We start from the raw sequence: 16,524 nt of genomic DNA, 5'->3' as shown, positions 1-16,524 counted from the left end.
TGCGCCTGAACTTCTTGAACGTTAGGAATGACGGTCGGGAAGAAAATGGTTTTTTCTCTTGAAGATGAAGAGAGAAGAAGAGGAAAATTTCTGAAAAATTTCAAATGAACGGGTGGCCCGTGCATAAGGTGGCCACCCCTTTCTATGTGCGTGAAGGGTCACGTGAAGAGGGCGGTTGGATTGCCTTGATGTGGGATCCAAGGCCCTCCACTCGAAAGACGAAACGACGGCTGGGCATAGGCTAGACCATTAAATGCGGTTCTCGGAAGACGTACCGTCACCAACCACGATGTTCCACGTATTCGGCGCCTGCGTAGAATGGGGAATATGAAGAGTTCATGGGGAAGCCTAAAAGCCCCTACTGTGGCCCTACACGACGTCGTGTACCACGAGCAGAGGCTTGGGGGGCAGATGTACACCCTGATTTTCCCACGGGTAGATCAACAAGCTGAGATACGGCCTAATCATGACTACCACGTGGACATCCTCAAGACCGGAGCTGCCGTCATAAGGTCATGCCTCCTTAGCTAGAGGTAACCTAAGGGTTCGCCAAAATTTCTTAAGGACTGAGTTTGAACTCTGAAGGTTGTAGGTCGAGGGAAGCATCCAGCTCGTTGTATGAGATGGAGTTGGAGGGTGTTTTTATAAAGTCAATCACGCAAGATAAACGTGCATATATCAGATATCACGTGTCTGATATACCCCTGACTTCTCGAACACGCAGCAGGAACGTGCGTATTCAGACACCCACGATTGGGTTGGGCCGTGCGGCCCATTATCCCCTTATCTATTGATTTGACCACACTTATGTGTCAGGTTTAGGAATTAATCATGAATGTCACAGAGTTGACATGATAGGTAAGAAGGTCACGGGATGACCTTCTTACCAACTCCCAGGTGTCTTCTCCTATAAATATGGAGACCTTGGGAGTTAATAGAGGTTGGATTCAATATTGTAAGAAAGACCCTGTAATCAAATATCCAGTATATACCAATAATACTGACTAGTGAAGTAGAAGGATTTTAACCTTTGAACCACTTAAAAAAACGTATTCTGAGTCACCATTTTATTTCTAAGATCATTTATCTATTTCGGTTCAACCTAAGCACTAATCTTTTTCTCTTCTTTTCTTAATTACCTATTGGCGAAGAACCGCGTCAACACTATTTAATGATAATATGCATGTTTAGGTGTATTAAATATGCATGTGAACCCATTTGTGATTAATTGGGTGATTTTCATATTTTGGCCATTTCGGGCATTTTTGGCATATATGTGAAATGGGCGTGGTGCTTTGTTATTATTTGGTTATTCCAGGGTTACCCAGCACAAGACGATCCTAGGAGGTAAGCTAGTGGGAAAGTCACAACGGGATTTAAGCTTGACTTGGAGTAAGTCAAGGGGTATTTAGAGCATTACCGGGTTATTGGGTAATGGGAATTAATATTTGGTGATAAATTGAGAGTTAGTAAGACCAGGGGGAAATTCTGGAAGTTTTGACTATAATATCCCTGGGGGTGTTTTCAGGACCCTGAGCATTAGGGTTTATTGGAAGCTACTTAAGCTTGAAGTAACCTTTTAAGAAAATAAAAAGAACGTGTTGTACGTTCTCTCTCCCTAAAGTTTCCTTTTCGTCTCCCGATCGCATTTTCAACAATAACTTGAGTTCTAGGACTCGGATTCAAGCGAGGATCGAGGTATAGCAATCCTAAGGAGAATTAGAAGCTTATTAACCGAAGGATTTAGTTGGAAACAACTCAATCGGAGGTAATTCAAGTTTAAGTTTTAAGTTTTTAAAAGTTTTTAAGCTTGAATTGAATTTTGTGAATCGTTGAGTTTTTAGTTTGTTTGAGCCTTGGGTTTTGGTGATTTTGGACCATTGGGGAGTTTGGGAACTTTGATTTGATGATTTGGATATGCTTTTGGGAGGTTTTAAAAGGTTGAGAACGAGGAAAAATGGCTGGTTCGAGGTAGGGCCGCGGCCCAGGCTTGAAGAAACAAGTGGAGGTTCTGTTTTGCCTAAGGGTCGCGGCGCTTGCCAGGAGGGCCGCAGCGCTTGTTGTCATTTTTGGGCAAATTAATGTTTTGAGCATGGGAACTTAACTCTAAGGGCCTGGGATCGATCCGACTACCTAGTTGAGTGAGATTTTTTGTCCAGGAGGCTTGGGCGAGGTTTGAAAGTAGAACTTGGGCTGAACCCTGTTTTGCCGCTTAGAACGGCCTGTTGTAAACACTTTCTTGTAATAGACTCTGAAATTATATTTTTGGGATCCCAATGTATACAGTAAACGTTCTAGTGAAACATTATATCTTAACCAAAGTTTTTAACCCCTAAACCGCTAATCATGCTTAGTTACACGTTTATGGCCAAACGACTCGATTAGCGAGTTTAGCACTGTTTGCAATGTGCACTATAGCGGTCCCTAGAGTTGGGGTGTTACACCCATGATGGATAAAATGCTACCCTGATGAATCCATTCTCCTTTAGCTTCTCGACTTCTTCCTTTAGAGCCTTTGATCTATCTTTGTCAAGTAGCCCCTTTTCTGCTGTACTGGTGGAAAATTCTTGTTTATGTTCAGGACATGGCTAATGACTGCAGGGTCTATTACAACCATGTCTTTGTGCGGCCAGGCAAAGACTTCCTAGTTTTTCCTAAAAAATTCCACCAGTGCTTGCTTTGTTGTTGTCTCTAAGTTTTTACCGACTTTCACAACCCTGGTGGGATCTTCTTCATCGAGTTGGACCTCCTCAAGGTCCTCGATGGGCCCTATTTCTTCATCAAAATCCCCGAAGCGAGGATCTAAATCTCTGTCGTCACTTTGGGCAACACCCTATTTGGTGACATCATCACTTGATTGGGTTGGTACATCAACAACCATTTGCGGCTCTTTTCCGGCAACTTCCCTCGATACACCTTTCTTTGCTTTAGACACCGAGGCGTTGTAGCACTCCCTTGCGTCCCGCTGATTTCCCAACACACATCCTACCCCTGCGTCGGTTGGGAATTTCATGGCCAGGTGCCATATCGAGGTAACGGCTCGCAGGTCGACCAAAATTGGCCTCCCAATTACAGCATTATATGCTGAAGGACAATCAACTACTATGAAAGTAGTGAGTAATGTCCTGTTTGTAGGTGCAGTACCTGCTGTAACTGGGAGCCTAATCGACCCAGTTGGGGCAAGCCTTCGCCAAAAAAACCATAAATGGTTTGGTTGCATGGCTCCAAGTCCTTGACGGACAATTTCATTCTTTCCAATGAAGACTTGTATAGGATGTTGACTGAGCTTCCTGTGTCAACCAACACCCTCTTAACCATCATGTTGGCGATTTGAACGTCAACGACCAGCAGATTGGAGTGTGGGAATCGTACGTGCTGGGCATCGTCCTTAGAGAAGGTTATTAATTCCTCCTCTATTTGAGCCTTCTTTGGAGCTCGATCCTCCACACTCATCATCTCGATCTCCTGGTCATGGCGTAGGATTCAAGCGTATCGTTCCCTTCCCTTCCCACTATCCCCTGCAAGGTGTGGGCCACCACAGATGGTGAGTAACGTGCCTGCCACAGGAGCTGGCTGTAAAGGTGGCGAGCGTTGGCATGCAGGCGCCTGCTCGTTGCCACCTTGAGCCTCTCACTGAGACCCTCCTGCGGCTCGCACATATCTCCTTAGATGTCCCTGCCTGATCAGGAACTCAATCTCGTCCTTCAACTGGTTGCACTCATTGGTGTCATGTCCGTATTCGTTGTGAAAATGACATAATTTTGTTGTATCTCTCTTGGAGATATCATTCCTTATAGGTGCGGGTCGCTTATAAGGAACATTAGAGTTGGTCGCCTGGTAGACCTCTGCTCGACTTTCGACAAGGGTCGTATAGTTGGTGAATCGCAAGTATTATGAATATATATTTTTTTAGTTTTTTTTAAGTGCAAAAATTAAAATAACTAGTAGAAGATTTCACTAACCTTGAGATAAATTTCGTTTCTTTTCTTGCAACTCCCCGGCAACGACGCCAAAAACTTGATTAACCCGAAACGGGTATGTTTTAAATATTTATACTCGCAAGCGCACGAGGTCGAACCCAAAGGAGTTGTCTAAAATAAAAAAGGAAACTATTTTAAACCAAAATTAATAAATTATAACCTAGCTCCAAAGATTGATGAGAATTTGTAACAATAAAAATAAAATAAAAGATATTAAAGGCAATATATAAACATAAAATAATAATAGAAATCAAGATGGTAAAATAAAGATTATTAAGATAATAGAATCCACAAAATATAAGTTCAATAATATTTATAAGTACATTGATTCCTAAGTTTTAGTGATAGTTAAAATAAATCAAACTATCATTTTCCAAATAAATTTATAATTTTAAGCACAAATTACTTCTAAAAAAATAAGATTTTTCTTCACTTTTCAAAATTATAATTTCAAAGCATTTAGTGTAAATCAATATAATGAAATAACAAATAAATCAATGAACATTGTTTATAAGGCAAAACATAATATTTTTGTTCTAAGCATTGGATGTGTACAATTTAATGACACATCTTACACAAAGAATATTATATTTTTGCACTAATGAAGAACAAAGTGTAAATATGAGCTAACAATCCAAAATACATGATATTTAAGATGAAAGAAAATATTTGAAGAAGAAAATCCATAAACTTTATTGCACAAAATGGGAAATCAACATACAAAATAAACACTATCTAGTTACATATTGTTTCATCATCACCTTAATAATCTTAAAAAGATTAGAAACTCATAACTAGAATAGAAAATACAAACAAAAAAATTACAAACATAAATAGGAAAATTTGGAGGAGAAACCCCCAAATTTGTCTTCTAAAAACTCATAGGAAAAATAACCAAAAAGAAGAAAAAGATGAAGAGAATTGAGAGGTTTTGAAAGTGTAGAACTTGTGGTATGGTAACCTCCTTAAAAATTGACACCAAATCACTTATTTATAGCCAAAAAATGAGATATTAAAATAATCAATTTAAATTAATTAAATAAATTTAATTAATTATGATATGGCAAATATGGGTAAATTATAGGGTGTAATAATGATGTTTTTAGGTAAAATGTGTAGAAAAGTTTGGGTAAAAAGTGGTATTTTGAGACAAAGGGACAAGGATACATTGTTGGGCTCAAAATGGAGAAATGGCAGCCATTTTGGTGGCTGGTGGCATGGACCCAGGCGTGTAGTGGCATGGATGGGGTGCACGGGTCCAATGGAGGCAGAGGCTGGGTGTGTGGGTGAAGGAGCTTCGGCTAGGCCAATTGGAGATGGCTGGAAACGTGGACCAAAGACAGCAGTGGCTAGGGAATGCTGAACGTGTGGGCCTTGGTGGTGGGCCTTTTCCAAGGCTCAAAAATGCCATTATTTGTTTTTCTTTCCTTGAAAATGCCACATTTACTTCATTTTTTTTCTTTTCAAGAGCAAAAATGCCATAAATTCTCTATAAAATAAATCATAATAAAATATTTTCAACCATAAAATATATCAATTTAATTCTTTGAAAATATTAATTATAACTTAATTTATATTTAACATTTAAGTTCAATAATACAATATTTTTTGCCTCAAACTAAACAACAATAATTCAAATAATTAACTACATCATTTTACAACAAAATAACTATAAAAACTAAAAAATATATAAAATCAAAATAAGACTAATAAATTTAAAATTACTTAAAAACTTAATAAATCAATTAAAAACTCAAGAATTAAGCAACAATTAGCACATAAAAAGTGGTAAAATAACTCTATTTTGTAGAGTTATCACACCCCCAAACTTAATATTTTGCTAGTCATTGAGCAAAAGAAAAATTAAAAACACACACAATTATTATTTTTTAATTGGTGATGTCAAATGTTTTCGTAAAAAATTACTTAATGGAAATAGTTCAAAGAAAATCACAAATAAAAATAAAGCTTATGTAATTAATTAAAAAGTTTCAAAATAAATATTCAACATGCAAACACAAAAACATCAAATCATCATGTGAATATTTAGACAAGTTTATGCAAACAAAAATAAATTAAATCTCAAGAGATAATCAAGCAAATTCTAGGATTTTTCAAAAAAAAAAAAATTTAGAGATTTAAAAAATTTAATGTTTAAATAAACTTTGTTAAAATATCACAATAGTTCAAATATAATAGAAAAGTGACATATTATGAAAAATATATATTTAAACATAACTAACTTAAAAATTAAAAATAAAACTTAATAATTATTTATATTTTTCTAAGAACTAAGAACAATTTCAATCATAATTCTTATCATTAGAAAATGAAAATCACCAATATTTTTTTTTTAATTTTATAACAAATGAAAAACACATAAAAACAAATAAAGAAATAAAATTTTTTTTTAAATTTTACAACAAATGAAAAACATGCATAAACACAAAGAAAAATACATACACAATACCCTCAAACTTAAATGAAACATTGTACTCAATGTTTAATAAAATAGAAAAAATTAAGAAATACTCCATTTGATGAATGCTTCCTTGATTTGGCTCTTTTGTTTTCTTCTCTTCTTTTCTTTTTGGGCAAGAAGTTTCATTTAAGCTTTTTGGAATTTGAAAAAAAAAACATGAAACATAACACACAACAAAAGTGAAATATAAAATGAAACATAAAAAGTATGAGTTGCCTCCCACAAAGCGCTTTAGTTTATAGTCATTAGCTTGACTATAATTTTTTTTCTTTCAACCTACACCCAATCGATGGTGTAAAATTTCATTTGTAGAGTGAGTTATGACTTTGATGCAAATGCCATAAATAATAATTGATAACATCACACCTACAAGAAAATTAGAAATATGCAATTTTAATAGAATATCAATAAAATACGAAAATTGCATATCTATATTAGACTCCTTTTCATTTTGAGTAAATATACAAATTTGTTCAATTATGGGCTCGTGAGATACAATAATATCCTTTTCATTTTCCTCATGAGCCTCAGAATTTATTTCATCAAACTTTTTGGTTTTGTTAGGGGGTTGGATGCATATTACAAGTTCTTCAACAACTTCATTCTCCTTTTCATTTTCAATTTGACTATTTGGATTGGGAATGGGTTGGTTGGGGTAAACTTGTTTTTCCGACTCTATAACAGTTGCAAGTTTTCCTACTATTGTCTCAATTTTTGAGATCGACTGAGACTGGGCTAGTAAGATTTGGTAGGTTGATTGCATAAACTGTTGTAGGGTATCCTCTAAAGACGGGCTCGTTTCTTATTGAATAGGATATGATAGGTCGGATTGGGCATGACTTTGATTATGCATGTTGAATTCATGCCCTATTGGAGACTGAGTATGACTCCATGAAAAATTTGGATTATGGGTGGGGGCAAATGAGATATCAAAGGATTCACCATAATCATGCATATCATTACTTTATCCATAATTTAAACTTGAGTACTTATAATAGTTGTACTCAGAATTCCAACTATAATTAAAATGATCCATATGGAAGAAACTAAATGACAAACAATTTTTTTTTTAAGATGACAATTAAGGAAAAAAAGAACAAGAAAATAAAATTAAGAGAACAAAAACAATGTTAAGATATTAAACAATTACACGATAATATGATAAAAGACAAATAAAAATAAAGTAAAATTATAAAAAAAATCAGGCAAGAGTAGGGAGGCATAGCATGCCATCAACCATAACAAAAATAAGATAAAAATTAGGAGGCACAAGTGTCATCAACTAAAACATAAAATAAAAGATTAGGAGACAAAATTGCCATCAACTAGTAATTTGTAAAAATAAAAAAAAAATAATAACAAGATAAATTACAGCAAATTATAACAAAATTAGGAGGCACAAGTACCATCGACTATAAAAATTAAAATGATAGATAGGAGGCATAAGTGCCATTAACTATAAAAATTAAAAAGATAGATAGGAGGCATAAGTGCCGTCAACTAAAAAAATAATAAATATAGAAATATAAGTAAATTTGGTTTTTGTGTTACTAATATTTTGGTTTTAGGTTACATTCTTGTGGATCGACAACCCAATTTTACTACAACTACCGCTTAGTGATAGTCACATTCTGGGCATTAAAAAAGTCTGGTGACTAAAAATAAAAAGAAGGAAATCTACAAAGAATTTGATTAATGAATTTTTAAGAATTTGGTATAATAAAGAAAATTATAAATATGATTTTTTTTTAAATAACTAATTTTAAAAAAGTTTTGAAAACTCAAAATATTTGTTTGAACAAAGAGTTAGTTCGTGAGAATCATTATTCCTACTTATAGTCTAGTCTATAGCTATAATAATGAAAAATATTATATATTTAATATAACATTTGTCATATCATTTGTCATTCTCTCATTTCTTCCGTAGTCATTCTCTCATTTCTTCATTATAGCTATAAATATATATCATAATAATCAAAGTGATTATCTATACATAGTAATACTTAAGAGCACAGTAATATGTAAGAGCACTATCCATCTTTTCTACTTTATCATTTAAAATATATTATTAATTTTTTTTTAATTTACATCAAAATTTTATAGCACACCATATATCACTTTCTCAATATATATTTCTTTATATGATTGAAATATTCCATCTTTAAATATTTTTATTAATTAAAATAATAAAAATGAACAAAAAAACTTATACATATGGGGAGAAAAAGAAAATTGAATAAAAAATCAGGAAAAATATTTAAAAAAGCTCTAAAAATTCTATAAATGTAAAGAAAAAACAAAAAAAATAAAGAAGCTCCAAAATGAAGAATATATTTAAAGAAGCTGATAAATGTGAATTTAATTAAGTTTATTTAAATTTTTAAAGTCGTAGCTTTTTTAAAGAAGCTACTGCGAGTGCTCTAAGAGCATTAGCAATAGGTGCTATATCATTTTCTTTTCTTCAAAATAGAGAAGAGAAAGCATACAGAGAAATAAAAATAAGCCTTATACCTAAAGAGAAGAAGATGTTTAAAATAAAGCTCATTTAATCTATCATTGCTTACATCCTTTAATCCATCATTGCTTTAATGATATTCATGATGATGATGTAACATGCACTATAATAATTAAAGAGGTGGAGCAAACTATACTAGCAATGTTTGATCAATGTCATGAGTCAATTGATACACATGTTGATCAATCAATGACTCAGTCTCAATCTATTGTTCGTCCTCATATGTCATGTCTTCTTGGCCTACCACCAGTAGTACCAGTAGCAAGAGTAAGAGGTCACATAATTTGCACGATGAGTATGTAGCACGAAAAATTGAGAAGGAGGGTGGTAAGACAAAAAATGAGGTTGATAAATATTTGGAAGAGGCAGTTGAGCTACCAAGTCAGAATTTTGATGTTTTGGGATGGTGGGCGAGTAGTGGATGCAAATACAAGATCTTGTCGCTCATGACTTGTGATGTGTTAACTATATCATTTACCACAGTTGCTTCTAAGGTGACATTTTTAACTGGGGTCAACTTTTGGATCCTTTTAGAAGTTCACTAAGCGCAAGGATGGTTGAAGAATTAATTTGTCTCAAGAATTGGTGGAGCGATTCACATCATGCCTATCATTATTCGAGACTACATGGATAAAGCAGAAGTGCTTCAAACCTCTGATGATCTTGAGTCTGGTAATTTTATTAGGATTTTTCATTATTTCAATTAAAGTGTCTAAGTGTTTTACATTATAATATTTATCTTTATTTTAATAATATTTGCAGAGAAGATGACCGATGGTACTAGCGTTCCCTCTGTTCATGCTCCATCTTCAGTTTCAGCCCCATCATCTGCACAACAATCTGGGAATTGAAAAAGTAAGAACTTTCTTATTTTATTAAGTAAGTGTTATATTGTTATTTATTTACTTTCTTTAAATTATAATTTGTTTTGAAAAGGTTTGGACTTGGACATTAAAGTTTCAAAATTTGGAAGGAGAACAAAAAAAGGACAAAGAACTTTGTATTTTGAAAGAACTAAAGTTTGTTTAGAGAATTATGGTTGTATTTTTTGGACTTTATGAACCAACTCTTTTAGTATTTACTGTTTAGTATTTAGTATTCACTATTTGGACTTGGACATTATGTTAATATGTTTGTACCTATTTTGGACTTTGGACTTTATGAATTCTTTTCTTTTCTTATGTTTGCATTTTGAATTTGAACTTTTGATGGACATTGATTAAGGAAGAGACTTATGAAGTTTCTAACTTTCTATAAATTGTTTTGAAATTATGTTTGTGTTTATACATTATGTTTGGTATATGATGAAAATGTGGTACGAAAATAATGTTTGTTTTTTACTTTTTATACATTATATTCAAATTAAGTTTCTAAAAAAACATGACAAGCGTAAAAAAAAACTCAAAAAATGACATTTTTGCATAAAAAACTGTCAAAGCCCATTGAAGGTCCAAATCCGAAACTTGACCTTTTGACACCCGAACCCAAGCCCACCCGACACCTGAAACCCTAAAACCTTATAAATCTGAATTTTTTTTGGATGGGTTCGATACCATTTTCTTACACCCGAACCTGAGCACCAAAAAATCCGCCCGATGTTCAACCCTAGGAAAAATTATTTTGGCTTTTCTAGATTTGATTTGCTTTTAGTTTCTTTCTTTTTTCACTTTAAAAATCTATTATTTTTTAAAAAAAATCATTAAATCTTACTAGCATGACAATACTCAGATAATTAAAGGCATAATAATTAGACATTTCTGGAAAGTAAAATAAAAAGACATTTTCTAAGTCTAAAAATTATTTGATTTATTTCTACTTCTCAATAAGACAAAGCTCTCTATTATATTTGGGTGATGAGCAATTCTTTAGTCTCAACTTGTGAAAGACAAAACTAGGTAAAAACAAAAAAAACTTTTTTAATACTAGAACAGATTTTGCCATCGATTAGTTTTGCCATAAAAAAGTGATTGATTTGTTTTGACAGTCTTTTAATAATAAAATGTTGATATAAAAAATAGATTAGTTTGATTTGAGGATCATTTATTAGATTTGCCATTTTTGTAATGAAGAGACCCATATATTTTTTCTTCTAAATCATCATTATGTTTTTAATTAATAGCGTAGAAGTAGATAATGGATGGTAGAGACATAATAATAATAATAATATTTCATGTACACAACGTGTGATTTGCTCATGCTTATTCTACAGTACTATAGCTAGCTTAATGTATTGTGAGCTCCAAGTGCTAGAGCTAAGTTCAATTTCATCCTTGCTGATGGCATCTTCTTAGCATCATCGGTTGAATTTCCCTCGTATTTAATGTTTTCTAGCTATTTGACAATAATGGTATTTGTTTACGGTTGTTGTTATTTGTCAATTTAAGGGTTCAACATCATATGAGTTAACTGCTTCTTGATACTTATTAAAATAAAATATATAGGTACTTATATTGGATTGTACTAATAATAGCGTACCACATTTTTATAGTATTGAACAACACTGATGTTCCTTAAAGCAACTCCAATGTAGCACTATTCTACCATTTTGGTGCTGATTTAATACAATATCACATCTAACAGAATTGCAAATATCCTATTAGTTTACTGAAATGCTACAGTGCAGCAACAACTTAATAATTTTTTTTTTTACTTTTTTATTTTTATATTAATATTTTATAAATAGAATAATATACATATATATTTATTTATAAGATAAAATAATATAATAATATAGAATATATTTTTGGTGTAACTTTTAGTACTGTAATTGAAATGAAATTAAAATAAAATAAAATACTAAAATTTTAGCATTTTGATGGTGTTTCAACACCAAAATGACTTTTGTCATTAGAGTTGCTCTTACCAATACTCTTATTTTATACATAAATCTTCAAACCCTAAGAGCTTATCTAAGACCATCTCCAATTATATAATCATTTTAATGTAACTTCAACCTCATTTTATCACATTTATCATTTCAAATTACTATTTCATCTCTAATTAATTGCTTCAAATTTTACATTAAAATAGAATATTCTTATTTTCATTCTTTTTAATCATCAATAATAAATTTAAATAATATTAATTTTATATAAATATAAATATTAATATTAAAATTAAATAATAATATTATCTTGAGTAAAAAAAATTATTAATTTAGACTTAACTTTAATTGTTACATTATGAAAATCAAACATTACATTTAAAATAATTGTTCTAGTTTATGGTAGGATTTGTTGTGGCTTTTTTTTATTGTCATTTTGTGTTTTACAATTTTTTAATATTATTGTATTTTATTTATGTTTTCATTTTTGTGTTTATATTTTTTTATGTGACAAAAAATCAGTATAATATTTAGTTTCCTCTAACCTCAAGGCTACAATACTCACCCTATTATTGATGTTGAATAGTGCAATTACATTATTTTAATGATAAGTTTGATGTTGCATTAGAGATGGATTTTGGACAAATTTGATGCAAAAGTGTATTTGAGGCTGAGCATTGGAGATGCCCTAAAGACTATTAAATGTGAGGAAAGTTCAAGTTCACAATATTCATGATTACTACATAAACCAGTAGCGTTGGTTGTATATTTTGAAAAAAAATAGAAATTTTTGTAGATTCCTAGCTAGAATGTGCAATATTATAGAGAATTGGGTATTTGTAGCATCCAACACTACCAAGAAGCATCTAACACTATGAAGAGTTAGAGTATCGTTATTGGTGCAATTTAATATCAGATTTCACGTATTTAAATTTAATAAATATTATAAAACATATCGCTAAGTAATTATGAAATATCATCTCACGTAGTATTAAACAAACAATTTAAGGAATCAAATAGCAATTTTTTTTTTATAAGTCTAACCTATCAAATTCTCGTGCATTTATATAAATATATATACATTAAAGAAGCTTTTGCTCATTCTCTCATGCCACACAAGCCAGCCAATAATTATTCACATAACCTAAAACTTATTAACCGTAGATAGAGAGATCATCACGATCGTAATAAAATATATACTATATAGTACATACTATCATTTTTCCCATAAACATAGTAAAAGTGTTCTTCATATATTCTATGAACTCTATATAACCATACAAAAGGACACACATGTCCAAATGAGATTGGATAACATAGAGATTCTAGAATATATTAAAGCTAATATAATAACTGATTATGAGGATTACACTAATGATATTGGCTTAACATATATGATGATCATAGTCACCAAAAAAGTAAAAGAAAAAAAAAAGTTAGGCTAAGATTCTTCTTGGGCATTGGTACTTTTGGCTCCTCCCAATTAACTCTCCAATATTAATTTGATTACACACCAATTGAGAGCCATCTCTTGGAGGATAAAAGCTTACCGGTAGAAATTCTTCTATTTCACATTGAAATTTCGATTTATCAAAATGAGCCACTAGTGCCTCCTTACCCTATAAATATACAATTAAATCAATAATCATCCAAACAAATGTATAAAAATAAAACACATAAATACATTGTTCAAATTTAAAATAAAACAATTATGACGATGATGATGATAATACAACCATTTATGTACATAAAATTACCTGAATTGTGGCAGGAGCAATTTCTCTAATTTTGTTAGATTTAAAACAATCCCATTTTTGGTTATCTTTAGCTTCCCAAAATTTAGATGCTGCTCTTGGATGGGTAAAACTCACAAAGGCATAGCCTTTGTTCAAGTGAGTTCTGAGATTAAGAAAAAAAATTATATATATATATAATATATTGTTACATACATCATTAACACTCACACATGCATATTACACATAAATTATAATTTATATATATAAATAAATAAATAAATAAGTAGCTAAATCCTTATATGAAGCTACCTGAAATCAATCGGTAGATATAAAAAGTCAAAAGTTGACTTATATTTGGAACGGTCTTCTTCTTCCTCACCACTTTCAATACTTTGATTTTCTAGCATACAGTAATTATCCATGAAATCCAATAGCATTTTTCGCCTGAGAATCAAAACCCATTAATTTATATCAAACGATTAAACTAACAAAAGAAAAACAAAAAAGACTTACGTATATCTATTCGGAATGTTACGGATCATGAGAGTCGTAACATTGGAGCTGTTGATGTGAACTGTTGGTCCAGAAGCTGCTCCGAAGTTCCGGTCATCGTGTTTGGGTTTCCACACAACGTTTTTGATACTCTGAACTTGTTGAAGATTCCGGCCACCGCCGGAGTGGTGGTTCGGTGTTGAAGGTGCTCTGGAGTTCTGAATATGTTTGGGTTTCCATGCCTGGTTATTTCTGGGACCCGAAGCAACGTTTCTTATACGAGACCTTGGCTGATCATCAGCTCTGTCTTTCGACACCCACGATGGGTTTCTCATTGGTTCAATCTGTGATGGACTGGTAATATCAGTATGATCGGATTGAGGAAGAAGATGATGATGACACGGAGGAGGAAGATCATGATGGAAAGACCAATAAATGGGTATGTAAAGAGAAGCATTTGGGTTTAGTTCACTTGTCATTTTTCTTTCGTAGATTTGATCAATGTGGTGTGGGTATGAGCGACCGGAGAAAGAACTGGCTGAGAAACCGAACACTGATGAAAGAGGATTATATATGAGAAATGCTAAGGCAAACTACTGCAAAACACCAATTTTGTATTGATTTTACACCATATAATAATATATCACTCCAATTGGGACTCTAAAAGTGACTGTAAAACTCTAAATGAGACTGTATATTCACCACGGCAAAAAATTTCATTTTGGTTTTTGTGTTTTACATTAATATTTTATATATATAAATATATGTATATTATTTAAGTTGTAATATAAAATAATATAATATTTATTTTGCGGAGAATATAATAATATTGAATATATTTTTTGGTATAATTTTTAGTGATATGATTGGATTGGAAAAAAAATATGGTGCTAAAATTCTTTAGTTTTGGTGTTAGTGCAACACCATATATGAGGTTATGGGTTGGAGATGCCCTAAGTGGATTGCATGGAATCGCGTCTAAATGGGGAACGGAGTGGGGACGAAGATAATTTTCAATCCCTGCATGCTAAAGGGGGTGGGGGCGGGGATGACAAAGCCCGCCCCGACGGAGTCCCATTTAAATTATTATATATTTTTCTTTAAGTGTTATTGTAGTATATTAGTAACTTTTTTAATATTTAAAATTTTTTTGGGATCATGTTTAATATTTTAAATCATAAATATTTTAATTTATATATAACTTACTATTTGTATAATATTTTAATTTATATATAACTTACTATTTTTATTTTAAAATTTTAATCTATTTTTTTTTTAAATAAATAGGTTCTTCGTGGAGATTCCTCGCCCCAATAAGGTCTTTCCCCACCCTGTCTCCGACGAGAATAAACGGAGATGGGGCAGGGATGGGGATTAAAATTATAAATGAGGACGGGGACAGGGGGAGCACTCCCCGCCAATTCCCTGCCCCGTGTGCATCACTAGATTGCACACAAGCAACACAAAAGGAGGTCGCATAACGCTATCAGTGCAATTTAATATTGGTTCAACACATTTCAATTTAATAAATATTATGAGTTATCGCTAATCAACCATAAAAATAAAAAAAATTATACTGATAAGACTATCTACAATGTAATTGGAGATGTATAAATATTATGATATATTGAGCAAAAACAAAAATACAAAATGTGATATATTTGTCAAAACTTTTAGTACTATGCTTCAATGCACAATTTTAAAATATGATGCAAGAATTAATATTTCATTGAAAATATAAAAAAGTAATAATTTTCATTTATATTTTATTGGTATAGTTAAAAATAATAATAAAATAATAAGATAAAAAGTCTAGAATTTAATGCTGATATATAAAAATAATACTAAAATAATAAAAATAACACAAAAGTAAATAAAAAAGTGTAGCATTTATGGTGATGCAAAATATGCATAATACTATATTGTGGGCCAAATTTGGCACAACTTTTGGCACACCATTAGAACACTTTTTTTTTGTAGAGTGTGTTTATTTTAGCACTACATTACTAATTTGGCACCCCATTGGTGATGCTCTCATATATAAATTTTGTACCAAATTTATCACAAAAAATTAATTAATGCTATATTTGGCTCAATATTTGTAATTATGCTCCAATGCACAAGATGTAAATAAACACAAAAAAATCAATAATTTATTTAATATTTATTAAGAACATACAAAAATTCATTTTTGATTATTCAAATTATATACTTCAAGAAATTTGTCATTAAAAAAATAAATAAAAATAATATATAGTTAGTCATTAATTGTCAGTTACTCAATTATAATAATTAATGACAATATTTTAAATAAAATACTACCATTTATTAATGTACCAAATTCAAATGTGGTGCTTCTTAGCCTTTCTCAACACTCATCATTGCTATATAAATGTTATTTTCTCTAAAACTAAATTGGTCTCATCTATAATTTGTCTTTTTTTTTTTGGACAAATAACAACGAACTATGACAATTGTAATATTTTGTCCTCCGT

General features: G+C 31.6%; 1 protein-coding gene across 1 annotated transcript; it reads right to left on the bottom strand.

Annotated features, from left to right (window-relative positions):
* Window positions 1-11,194: 11,194 nt before the first annotated feature.
* LOC133784798 (protein terminal ear1 homolog) lies at window positions 11,195-14,508 on the bottom strand. The gene is made up of 5 exons (XM_062224071.1): window positions 14,051-14,508; window positions 13,847-13,981; window positions 13,559-13,700; window positions 13,352-13,420; window positions 11,195-11,308 (listed from the first exon to the last, which is right to left on the bottom strand). Exons 1-5 carry the CDS (start codon window positions 14,506-14,508, stop codon window positions 11,195-11,197), a joined length of 918 nt encoding a protein of 305 aa, XP_062080055.1.
* Window positions 14,509-16,524: the final 2,016 nt, after the last annotated feature.

Source organism: Humulus lupulus, chromosome 6 (assembly GCF_963169125.1).
Source record: "Humulus lupulus chromosome 6, drHumLupu1.1, whole genome shotgun sequence".
Lineage (NCBI taxonomy): Eukaryota > Viridiplantae > Streptophyta > Magnoliopsida > Rosales > Cannabaceae > Humulus > Humulus lupulus.
The sequence above is the reverse complement of the archived record's forward strand: the minus strand, read 5'-3'. Positions and strand labels throughout refer to the sequence as shown.

Bases quoted from the DNA above. Each gene is read 5' to 3' on its own strand.
- LOC133784798 (XM_062224071.1), bottom strand. From the start codon at position 14,508: ATGACAAGTGAACTAAACCCAAATGCTTCTCTTTACATACCCATTTAT. The intron at 13,982-14,050 runs GTAAGTCTTTTT...TTTGATTCTCAG, and splicing joins AACATTCCGAATAGATATAC to GCGAAAAATGCTATTGGATT. The intron at 13,421-13,558 runs GTAATTTTATGT...GTATATTTATAG, and splicing joins TTGCTCCTGCCACAATTCAG to GGTAAGGAGGCACTAGTGGC.